The 11,659-nt window shown below is 63.4% G+C and overlaps 1 protein-coding gene across 1 annotated transcript in view; it reads left to right on the forward strand.

Annotated features, from left to right (window-relative positions):
• The window catches only part of WDR90 (WD repeat domain 90), a 17,830-nt gene that overhangs the window by 1,158 nt on the left and 5,013 nt on the right, over positions 1–11,659 (forward strand). The window contains 30 exon segments of the mRNA XM_006766203.1: positions 242–333; positions 463–639; positions 729–834; positions 1,088–1,258; positions 1,527–1,641; positions 1,725–1,792; positions 2,117–2,508; positions 2,939–3,007; positions 3,619–3,729; positions 3,804–3,949; positions 4,020–4,077; positions 5,143–5,261; positions 5,414–5,557; positions 5,640–5,770; positions 5,836–5,952; positions 6,237–6,472; positions 6,700–6,839; positions 7,033–7,163; positions 7,659–7,789; positions 8,172–8,333; positions 8,520–8,648; positions 8,768–8,898; positions 8,978–9,042; positions 9,210–9,341; positions 9,529–9,711; positions 9,969–10,066; positions 10,655–10,757; positions 10,859–10,980; positions 11,121–11,280; positions 11,375–11,648. Coding sequence (XP_006766266.1) covers positions 242–333; positions 463–639; positions 729–834; positions 1,088–1,258; positions 1,527–1,641; positions 1,725–1,792; positions 2,117–2,508; positions 2,939–3,007; positions 3,619–3,729; positions 3,804–3,949; positions 4,020–4,077; positions 5,143–5,261; positions 5,414–5,557; positions 5,640–5,770; positions 5,836–5,952; positions 6,237–6,472; positions 6,700–6,839; positions 7,033–7,163; positions 7,659–7,789; positions 8,172–8,333; positions 8,520–8,648; positions 8,768–8,898; positions 8,978–9,042; positions 9,210–9,341; positions 9,529–9,711; positions 9,969–10,066; positions 10,655–10,757; positions 10,859–10,980; positions 11,121–11,280; positions 11,375–11,648 — 4,213 coding nt within the window.

The raw sequence follows: 11,659 nt of genomic DNA on the forward strand, positions 1-11,659 counted from the left end.
GTGCGGGATCCTGAGAGTGGGGGGGGCAGGGTCCGGTGGCCCGTGCGCACTGAGCCTGCGGCCTGGCTTCGTCAGCGCCAGTCGCAGGCCCTTGGGCAGGTTGGTGCCGATCTTGGGCCCGAACCCAGTACTCGCGCTTTGATTGCTGTCACTACTGGGGAGCGTGCAGACCCAGACCCCGGACCCAGGGAGGGTCCGGGGCACCTGGGGCAGGTCCCCACACACCTCCCTGTCCCCCCAGTGTGGCAGCACCCATTCCTCAACGTCTTCAGACAGTTCAAGGTGGACGAGTGGAAGCGGTCCACTAAGGAGGGCGACGTGGCCGCAGTGATGGTAAGGGAGCCAGAAAGCCTGGCAGCAGGCCGGGTGGGGTCCTCTTCTCTGCCTGGACACATGCGGGCAGGGCAGCGCCCCTCCTGGTGCTCCCTGGCTCTGTGGGGCACACTCCCATCTCTTTCCCAGGACAAGACCCTAAAGTGCACTGTGTATCGTATTAGAGGCACTGTCTCCGCCAGCAATTACATCCAGCTCCCCAAAACCAGCGCGCAGTCCCTGGGGCTGACAGGACGATACCTGTACTTGCTTTTCCGACCCCTGTCCACCAAGCACTTCGTCATCCACCTGGACTTGTCCACTGAGGTGCTGCGCTTGGGAGCAGGGTCTGCGGTGGGGGCTCTGCACCCCTGGGGCCACCTCTTGTCTCCTGACAGCCACCACTGTCCCTGCAGGACAGCCAGGTCATCCGTGTATCCCTTTCCAACCTCTTCAAGGAATTCAAGTCTACAGCCACGTGGCTTCAATTCCCCTTTATTTGTGAAGGGACGTCCAGGAAAGGTGACACAGAGATGGGACGTGAATGGGACCGGGAGAGTCCGGGAGAGACAGCTTGAGGGCGGACTGGGAAGTAGGGCAGGCCCAGAGCAGGTGGGGCAGGCCCAGTGGGGCTCCTTTGTGGCCTGGAGTGGGGCAGCCTGAGTGGGGGGCATGTGGTTTTGGCCACGGGGATGGGGTCAGGCCAAGGACAGAAGGCACTGTGGGCTGGCTGGTGAGAGGATGGGCACTGTTGACCTTTACTTGCCTCCTGCAGACCTGGCAGGTGCGGCTCCCCCTGGTGCCCGCTGGACCTGCCTGCAGCTGGACCTGCACGACATCCTCCTTGTCTACCTGAACCGGCGCTACAGCCATCTCAAGAGTGTCCGGCTGTGTGCCAGCCTGCTGGTCCGAAGCCTCTACACCAGCGACCTGTGCTTCGACCCAGGTGAGGGTGCCCCACACCCTGCACTTAGCCTACCGGTGGGCTGCTCCAGACCCATCCCTCCCCCCAGATTCTCTGCCCAGGAGAGGCCTTGGCACATGACGAAGGTGCCCTTGCTGCCCTAGCTCCCAAGACACTGATAGGAGGAGGCGGTGGCTGGGCAGATGTTCAGGTGATACTCTGCAAGCGCCTGGTGTGCTGAGGCTCGCCTGGGCGGGGAGAGGTTGCTGGCCGGGCTTCCTTAGACCCGGAGCAACTCTGCTCTTTGTAGCCGTCACTGTCGCCGAGGCCCGGCGGGCAAAGCTGTCCGTCACCCCCATGCCTCGGGAGATGGCGTTTCCAGTGCCAAAGGGGGAGAACTGGCACGACCACTACATTCACATCCGGTGAGCAGTTCTGCCTGTCCCAGGGCAGCTGGCGGGGGAGGGCAGGGCGGACACTGTGCTGATTGTCCCTCTGCCCCACTGAGGTTTCCAAGCGACAGCCCAGCAGCGCCCTCCAAGCTGGTCCAGAGGAACTGCTCCCCTCCTGAGGCAGGTGGGCCTGTGGGCGTGCAGAGCTCGGCGGGAGATGGGGTCCCGGCATGGTGTCTGGGTGGTGAACTCCGGTGTGGTGCCTGCAAGGGCCCGGGCTAGCCTGGAGGTCATCCCGCGGTCCCAGATTCATTTTGGGAGGCTGCGTGGAGGGTGCCTAGGGGCCTCGAGCTCTCCAGCTGGGAGGGGTGCCAGAGCCTGGGGGCAGTGGCGGGCTGCGGCTGACGAGGTGGCTTCTCTCCCTGCTGCCCTGCCCAGTGCCTTCTGCCACATCCTTCTCAGGCCTCTTTGCTCTGCTCAGTGGGTTCTGCCTGTTGCTTCATTGCAGGCTTCCCGAGACGAGTGCCACAGCTTCTCCCTCGCCCGGGGCCCTTCAGCAAGTCCAGGCAGGACAGCGTGTCCCCTGTGGTTCAGACGCTTGGCCCCACAGCTGTGAGTGCCTGTGCCCTTAGAGATGGGGCTAAGGAAGGTAGCCCCAGGGTCTGACGGACACTGTCCCCCCCACAGTCCTGGCAGGCCTCCTTGGGGCTCCTTCCAGAGGATGGCCTGTCCTCTGAATGCTCAGAAGTCTCCATCGTGGGTGGCTCCGGGGACGATAGACGAGAGCCCCCGGCCAGCGCGAAGGCCACTGACAAGCGTGCTGCTGGCAATGGCCCTCCGGTGTCTGCTTGTAAGTTGGCTGTGGTGCCCCCGGCCCCAGAGGATGCGACCAAGCATGAGGTGAGTGCATGTCTTGAGGAAGGCAGGGGAGTCTAAGCCATAGAGGTGGGAGGAGCCCTGGTGAGGTGTGGGTAGGGGGATCTTGGGCCTTGGCTCACCACAAGCCATGCTTGGGGCAGTTAGGCCCCTTCTCATCAGCCCCCTGGCAGAAAGCAGAGTAGGCAGGAAGCAGCTTTGGGCAAAAATCCCTTTCAACAAAGAGTAAGGCGGGTCTGGTGCCCGGCTCCCAACTCCCAGCCCCAGGAGCCTCGAGGGCAGCAGCTGGAGGGTCTGGCAGTGTGGCCGGAATCCTGACTCCTGCCGCAGAGCAGTCAAAAGCAGCCCCCACTCCTAAGCAGCTTGTTGGGAGGCGGGAACCAGCCCAGGTGGGCAGCCCTGGCTGGGCCGGGTCTTGCTTTCTGGGATCTCACTGTGAGTTTGCCTGTTTCAGAACTTCCTGCCAGATCCGGTCCTGAGGCTTAAGAGAGTCATTGGCCTTGGGGGCCACAGCACTAAATGGGTGAGGGGTCCCATGCTCTCGTGGGGTTGGACAAGTGTCAGAGGAAAGGCCTTATATGCCCTGAGGTTGCTGTGTGCGTTCCCTTCTTGCTCACGTCCGCACGGTGGCTCGGTGCTTCCTCAGTGATCGTCACTCACAGGCCCCCTTTGTTCGCACGGGTGCTGGCTGGTCAGTGTTGTTCTAGGTGTTTGCGCTTCCAGAGACCAGTGAGCTCTTACCCTCTAAAGCTTTGATGCAGCCGCGTGGGGCTGGTGTGGGCACGACTTGTGGGTCCCTGTGGGGTGGGGCCGGGGACAGTGGGAGAGGAGGCCCTAGTGCCAGGCCCTCCTGGACACAAGCTCCAAGTCTTTGTGGGCACTCTGGTTTTTCATGGCCTGAACTCCAAAGTTTCCTGCATTGCAGACAGGGCTCAGAGAAAGCTGTGTGTGTGTGTGTGTGTGTGTGTGTGTGTGTGAGTGCGCCTGCACGTGTATTCATGTGTCCGTAAGTCTCCTATTTCTTTGGTGTGTGCATCCCGTTGACTCCTGTGCACATTACGTGGGGAAGGGTATGCCAGGGTGGGGAGGCGAGGCCCTCCAGCCTGCGACCCAGCCTCCGACCGCTGTGCACAGGCCCTGTGGACCCAGGACGGGGCTGCTGTCGTGTACCCCTGCCACGCGGTCATCGTGGTCCTGTGCATTGACACCCGGGAGCAGCACTTCTTCCTCGGCCACACAGACAAGGTGGGTACTGCCTGGCCCAGGGGTGGCCTGCACCCAAAGGCTGCACCACTTCCCTCAACCTGCCACCTCCCCAGGTCTCTGCCCTGGCACTGGATGGGAGCAACTCTCTGCTGGCCTCAGCCCAGGCACACCCCCACAGCATGCTGCGTCTCTGGAACTTCCAGACCAGGAGCTGCCTGTCCCTGTTCCGGAGCCCTGTCCACACTGTCTGCTCCCTCAGGTGGGTGAGGGGCCGCTGAGGTGGGTGGGGGCAGCCCCGGTGACACTGACCGTCTCTTCCACATCCACAGCTTCTCCGACAGTGGGGCCCTTCTCTGCTGCATTGGCAAGGACCGCCATGGGAAGATGGTAACAGGGCGGGCGGAGGAAGTGGGGCAATGTCCAAATCGCTCAGGAAGCGCCTTCCCCTGCTGGCCTTCCCCCGGCCCCGCCGGGAGGCCCCTGCCTCCCACACACTGCAGAGTATCTTGTGTTTTACACCCCTTGTGGGTGGAGCCAACTTTTATTTTATTTTATATATATATATTTTAAAATATATTTTGTTGATTTTTCACAGAGAGGAAGGGAGAGGGATAGAATATTAGAAATATCAATGAGCCCTAACCGGTTTGGCTCAGTGGATAGAGCGTCGGCCTGCAGACTCAAGGGTTCCGGGTTCGATTCCGGTCAAGGGCATGTACCTTGGTTGCGGGCACATCCCCAGCAGGAGGCAGCTGATCGATGTTTCTCTCTCATTGATATTTCTAACTCTCTATCCCTCTCCCTTCCTCTCTGTAAAAAATCAATAAAATATATTTAAAAAAAAAAGAAATATCAATGAGAGAGAAACATCAAATCAGCTGCCTCCTGCACACCCCCTACTGGGGATGTGCCCGCAATCAAGGCACATGCCCTTGACCGGAATCGAACCTGGGACCCTTCAGTTCGCAGGCCGATGCTCTATCCACTGAGCCAACACGGTTAGGGCTAATACATATTTTTTATTGATTTCAGAGAGGAAGAGAGAGAGAGAAACATCAATGATGAGAGAGAATCATTGATCAGCTGCCTCCTGCATGCCCCACACAGGGGATGGAGCCTGCAACCCAGGCATGTGCCCTTGACTGGGAATTGAACTGTGACCTCCTGGTTCATAGTTTGATGCTCAACCACTGAGCCACGCCGGCCGGGCTAGAGTCAACATTTAAATAACTCGCCTCACTCTCTTCGGTGGCATGTTCTGGAGTCATAGGGCAGCTGGGTTTTATGTCCGAAGCCGGGTGGGGCAAGTGGAGGTCCCGCCGGGGTAGTGGGGCTGCCCCCCACACACTCTCACCAGCTGAGTGCTCAGGCCGCTCCCATAGGAGGAAGAGCCCAGTGGGGGCCAAGCAGGGCAGGCTGGTGCAACAGGGGCTCAGCAGGGACTTGTTGCAGATGGTGGTGGCCTGGGGCACTGACCAGGTGGGGCGAGGCGGTGAGGCCGTCATTCTCGCAAAGGCAAACACCGACGTCGACATCCAGGCTTTTGAGATCGCCTTTTGTAATGAAACCAGGTAACTGGGCCTCCTGCCCACCTGCAGTGCTGGGATGGGGGTCTGGCAGCCCATGGGCCTGCCTCCCCTTCCTCACTCAGGGCCCCCATCCACAGCAGCCTCATCTCCCCGTGGGGATTGGATAACTCACTCACCCTCAGACCCTTTCGCAGGATGGCGTCGTGCGGGCGGGGCAATGTGCGGCTGTGGCGGCTTCGCGGTGGGGGCCTGTGCTCCTGCCCTGTGGACCTGGGGGAGCATCACGCAGTCGAGTTCACGGACCTGGCCTTTGGGAAGGCACAGGACGGCCACACGCTGTGAGTACTGCCCTTGTCCTCCTAACCAGCCCGCCCCGTTCCGTCCGGCCTTTCGCCCCTCACCTGGTGCCTCTCCGGGCAGCTACGTTTGCAGCCGTAGTGGTCACATCCTGGAGATCGACCACCAGCGCATGGCTGTGCGGCGCACTCGCTATCTCCTGCCCACGCAGACTCCCGGTAGCCCCCTCCCACAGAAGCAGGCCTGCAGCTTGGGTAAGTAGTCCCTGCTGGGGGGCGGAACAGCCCTGATGCTTCTGCTGACGCTGCCTGCCCCCCAGGCCCCGGCATCGCCATCAGCAGCCTCAGTGTCTCCCAGGCTGAGTGTGCGGTGGGCTCGGAGGACGGCTACCTGCGCCTCTGGCCCCTGGACTTCTCCTCTGTGCTCCTGGAGGCAGGTAGGACAAGACAGTAGCTCGCCTTCAGGGCCCAGCCCTGGGCTAGATGGCAGTCAGGGCTCTGAGAAGCCTCATCCTGACCCTGGGACCCACCATTGCTGAGCCAGGAGTGGGTGGCCACAGAGGAACCGCCTGACCCTATCCACAGGAAGACGGGGCTCTAGGCAGCAAGGAAACGAGTGTGTGTCTTGGGGAGCTGGGAGGGAGGTGCATCCTGGACGTGGCCAGCCTGCCCGGGTGCCGGCCCACCCTGCCTGGGAGGTCACCCACCACCCTGCCCGCAGAGCACGAGGGCCCCATCAGCTCAGTCCGACTCAGCCCCGATGGCTTGCGTGTGCTGTCCACCACCTCCTCGGGCCATCTGGGCTTCCTGGACGTCCCCTCCCGGCAATATAATGTGCTGGTGCGCTCCCACACTGCCCCGGTGCTGGCCCTCGCCACCGAGTGCAGCCGCGGACAGCTGGCCACCGTGTCCCAGGACCACACTGTCCGAGTCTGGGATCTGGCAACCCTGCAGCAGGTAGAGCACGGCCAGTGGGGAAAGACTGGAGAGCCACAGGCCATGCTGAAGCTTGGGGGGCAGGGCCCAGGCAGGTGGGGGGCTGGGGAGGACCCTTGGTGCACTTCATCCTGTGGGCGTGTTGGGGATCCTCCGGTTCAGGCCACCTGAAGAGAGACCAGCTCTCAGGTCTCCTGGCCGGCTGGTAGCGACCACCCTGCCTGCCCTCACACGGCCCCACCCTCCAGCTCTACGACTTCACGTCGCCCGAGGAAGCGCCGTGTGCAGTCGCCTTCTATCCCGCGCAGCCCATCTTCTTCTGCGGCTTCAGCAGCGGGGCCGTCCGCTCCTTCAGCCTGGAGGCCACCAGGGTCCTGGTGGAACACAGGTGGGTGCCCAGCGGGCCCCTGGCTCCACGGATGCCTATGGTGGGTACTCGTGGGGTCCCCTGGGGGGTGTGGGTGGCCGGGCAGAGCCGGGGAGGGCTGTCTCCAGGAGCCTCCTGCTCTGCTGCCCCTGGGGCACTTGGTCAGGGATGGTCCAATGCGGGGCCAAGGCAGCGGGCATCCCTGTGTGGGCAGGTGTCACCAAGGAGCTGTTACCGGCCTGGTCGCCAGCCCCGATGGCAGCCTCTTGTTCAGTGCCTGCTCTCAGGGCACCCTGGCCCAGTACCACTGTGCCGCCACCTGCTGCCGCGTCCTGCGTGTTGCAGGTTAGACACCACCCCCACCCGTCCCCCCGCACCTGCACAGCCCCACAGCAGCCTCCCAGCCTGCCCCTCATCGGGTTCCTGTGGGGGTGGGCTTGCCTGGTGTCCACTGCCAGCAGTAAGCTGCCTTCTGTGGCCTCACCACCTAGACGCCCAGGGCAGGTGTGGTTTCAGGCCACACCGAGCCCTCCAGACAGAAGGCTGCGAGGGTCTGCCTCTGCCCTGCCCAGAAGGAGGTCAACAGCCCGAGCGCCAGGCTGGCACAGGGTCGGCCCACCCAGGGGTACCTGCCCCTCCCATGGCAGTCAGACGGTCCCTTGGGCGGTCACTTGGCCCAGGGGAACCCCAGCTATATTCTGGCAGACCTGGGCCCTGGGTGTTTTGGTGCCCTGATGCTCAGGCCCCTGGGCTGGTTTCTGCACTTGTGGGCAGGTTTTGTGCCTGCTCTGGCCGCCCCCTTCCCACCCGGCTGACCGCCGGCCCCTGTGATTCCGGCAGCCAACGTGGTGTGCCGGGATGCCCCCCCAAGTCCCAACGCCTTGGCCGTCAGTGGGGACAACCGCTTGCTGGCCTTCACGGGTCCCTTTAAGCACACGGTGACCATCATGGACACAGCCTCCCTGGATGATGTGAGTCAGCCAGAACCTTCCGTGTGCCCAATGTGGGCGGGCCTGCACCAGCCTGGCCGGCAGACCCCATGGGTGTTTCAACTCTCGGCCACATGGCTCCCCTGGGTTCCGCCAGGACCGGGGGCCAGGGGGAGGCAGGGCTCCTTGGCCCTGTGTGGAGTGCGACGCATCAAGGGAGCAGGTGGGAGGCCACACTCACTTCAGAGAGGACCCGGGCCCTGCTCCCTCACTCACAGGCACAGAGGACAAGGTGTGCCCAGGGCGGGCCAGCCAGGGAGGGTGTGGGGCTTGCCCCAGGCTCCCTGCCTCCTGTGTCCTGGCTCTGGGAGCATCAGCTCTGCCCAGAGGCCATGGCTGATGACTAGTTGCTGCTGTCTCCCAGCTGCTACGGGTGGACGTCAGTGCCCTGGACCCGGCCAGCAGCGGCCTGGACTCGGCTGTGGCTGTCTGCTTCAGTCCCGCACCCCATAGCCACCTGCTGGTGTCCTTGTCATCCAACAAGGTTGTGGTGCTAGACGCCATGTCGGGCCGCCTGGTTCGAGAGGTGAGTCCCGAGTCGGGGCCGGTGGCTTGGTGTCCCCTTGGCTCCCATGTCGGTGTCCCCGTGCCTGAGGAGGGGGTGCTGGGCGCCTTCCACTCCTGAGAGGTGCATTTTTTGAGAAGGGAGGTTTCCCGTGTTCAGGGGGCTCATGTGCTCTGATCGTCTCCCCACGACAATGTTCTCTTGCAGTTTTGTGATGTGCACCCCGTGGCCTGCTCCGCCCTGGCTCTCAGCGGGGATGCCCGCTTGCTGCTGACAGCTGCCGACCGAGCCATCAAGGTGTGGGACTACTTAACGCAGTCCAACCCCAGCTGCCAGGTGGGTGCTGCACAGGACGTGGGTGGGTGTAGGCAGGCGGGTGAGGAGGAGGGTGGACGGTGACCCCCTGGCTGTGGGAGAACAGTGGGGTCTCTCTATGTGAAATGTGCTGCCCCCAGGTGTACATTGGCCACTCGGAGCCCGTGCAGGCTGTGGCCTTCACCCCTGACCAGCAGAATCTCCTCAGCGTGGGAGATGCCATCTTCCTCTGGGACATCCTGGCCTCCCCTGAGAGGTCGCCCCCAGAAAGGCAAGTGCCCTTGACCTGTATCTGCCAGGCCTCCTGCTGCACCCTCCCCGCCTGACACCCTCTCTTGTTGCCTCTGCAGCGTCCCAGGCTCACCCGGCCCCCCCGCAACCTGTGAGGCTGTGAGTGGTCGCACCGCAGTGGCAGGTCTGTGGTGACATCTCGTATTGGCACTGCAGCCACTGGGAGTGGCATGGTGCTGCTTCCGGTCCTGAGGGTCCCAGTGCATGAGGGGTGGGGGACTAGGCACCCCTCTCCCTCTGTGCTCTGTCCTCTTCAGTCCCTAAGCACAGCACAGCCTCTTCCATCCCCAGGTCCAAATGCAAGTCAGCAGGAGGATGCGCTGGCCGGGACCAATGGGCTCCCTCGGCGGCAGGTGCCCGCACCATCCCAGGCAGCCCCCCCGCAGCTGAGCATCTGTGCTGGGCCTTTAGGTGGCGGTGATGGTAAGGCCAGCCCTGGGGCACCTGGGCAGGCCTGTTTGTCGGCGTGTTTGGGTGCTGCTCCAGGTCTGTGGGGAGAGGGAGGGGTGTAGGGGGCCCTGTGCCCTCCTTTCACTGGCCCCCAACTTCCTTAGGCACTTCTGATGAAGGACCCTCTGAGGAGAGCCACAGCCCCCCCCAACTTCCCTAGGCACTTCCTCTGTGTCTGATGAAGGACCCTCTGAGGAGAGCCACAGCCCTGGGGGGCTCTTCCAGGCCCCAGGCCCCCCCGTGCTGGTGCAGAAGGAAGCCTGTGGGGTTGGAGCCGGGGCCGCAGGGGGCCCTTGGGACCCCAGCCTGCTGCCCCACCCCCATGGCCAGCCTAGTAAGCAAGGTAGGGCAGGGATGCTCGTGGCGGGGCTGGGGTCAGATGTAGGGACCCGTGGGCCCCAGATGGGGGTCACCCTATGAGATGAGGCCTGCACTTAAAGGGCAAGTGGATCAGCCTGAGGCTGCTGTGAGGCCGGGCGCTGGGATGTGGCTCATATGCACCCTCTGACCCTGAGTGTTTCCTGGGTTGGGTGCTCTTGTCCAGCGGGGCCAGGTGGCTGTGTGAGGGAGGGTCTCTGAATGGTTCCTCCTCTCTGCCAGGTGCCTGGAGCCTCAGGAGAGCCAGGACCCAGCCCGCCGCCCGCCCGGACGCCTACAGACACTTCACAGCACGCTACAAAGCCTCCCTGATGGCCAAGGTGGTACGGGGGTGGGATCCTCACAGCCTCTGCCGCAGGCGGACACCCCAGAGGGTTGGGGGTGAGGGTGGCACAGCCCTGTGGTTTCTGGGAGTGTCCCTTCTTCCTAATTCATGGGTTCCCCGGGTCTCCCTGGCGCTGCTGCCAAAGTTGACGGCGATGCAGGCCTTGACAGTGGTCACTTCACAGGTACCGTTTTACCGTGCACTTGCGCTTTCACTGTCACGCGGACACTCAGACCGTGTCCTGCTAAGCCCACTGTCTCCACCGGACGGACCTGGCTCCTTGCGTGTCCTGTCCTGGAGAGCCCCTGGGTCTTGCTATCCCTGTCTGCCCTCCCCGGACTCCAGGGACCGCCCACATCTCCCACTCCTGCCTTCCTGTCTGCACCCCCAGCTTCCGTCCCCCGTTGGCCTCTCATGGTGGGCTTGTGGGCCCACCTCTTGCCATTTGTCCTATCCCGGGCATGCACCTCCCATAGCTTCGTCCCAGGCCCAGCCCAATGGGACACAGCCTGAAGTGGCGGGCGTGGGGTGGGGTGACTGGGTGCTGTGCCACGCGTAAGCGTCCTGGACCACTTTCTCACAGGATGTTTCCTCCCCTCCTGCGGGGGGCGAGTGGCTGCACCTGAAGGCTGTTGTGGGCTACAACGGGAATGGGCGAGCCAACGTGATCTGGAGGCCAGACACAGGTAGGGACCACGGACACCGCCTGCCCCGCTCCCAGCCCAGAACCTGCAGGGAGGATGACAGGGCCACACAGACCAGCTCTGGAGCTCCCTCCCTGCTACAGGCTTCTTTGCCTACACCTGCGGCTGCCTGGTGGTAGTGGAGGACCTGCACTCCGGCTCCCAGCAGCACTGGCTCGGCCACTCCGAGGAGATCTCCACGCTGGCTCTCAGCCACAACGCCCAGGTGCTCCTCCCACGCCCAGGTGGTGGTGTGCCTCCTGTCGGGCCTCCAGAGCAGCACAGGGGCCTCCCATCCACCCAGAGCCAGTACCCCCTGGACTGCCCTCATCCCACTCACCACCTCCCCCTCACCCACCCTGCCAGGTCCTGGCCTCTGCCTCCGGGAGTAGTGGTGCCGCCTCTGGCTGCCAGATCCGCATCTGGGATGTGCCTGGGGGCTCCTGCCAGCAGCTCCTTTCTCACCACTGCACCGCTGTGCAAGCCCTAGCCTTCTCGCGGGACGATCGGCTCCTTGTCACACTAGGTCGGCTGCGGGGAGCGGGTGTGCGGAGGGATGATGCATTGGGCCTGTCCTGGGACTCCAGGGCAGCTGGTGTGACCACCATGCATCTCCCTAGGGGACTATGGTGACCGAACCCTGGCCCTGTGGAGCATGACCACCTATGAGCTCGTTTCGTCTACCCACCTCCCAGAGCCGGTGCACGACCTGGCCTTCAACCCCTGGGGAGCCGGGGAGCTCGCCTGCGTGGGCCAGGGCGCCCTCACCTTGTGGCTCCTGCAGCAGCGCGGGGCCCACATCAGCCTCCAGGTGCCGGGCTCAGAGGTACTCTTGGAGGATGGGTCCGGCCGGGCCCTGGGCATTACTGACCCGCACTGCCCTCGTGTCCCTCCAGGCGCACCGC

This window comes from Myotis davidii, unplaced genomic scaffold, assembly GCF_000327345.1.
Source record: "Myotis davidii unplaced genomic scaffold, ASM32734v1 scaffold100, whole genome shotgun sequence".
NCBI classification, from domain to species: Eukaryota; Metazoa; Chordata; class Mammalia; order Chiroptera; family Vespertilionidae; genus Myotis; species Myotis davidii.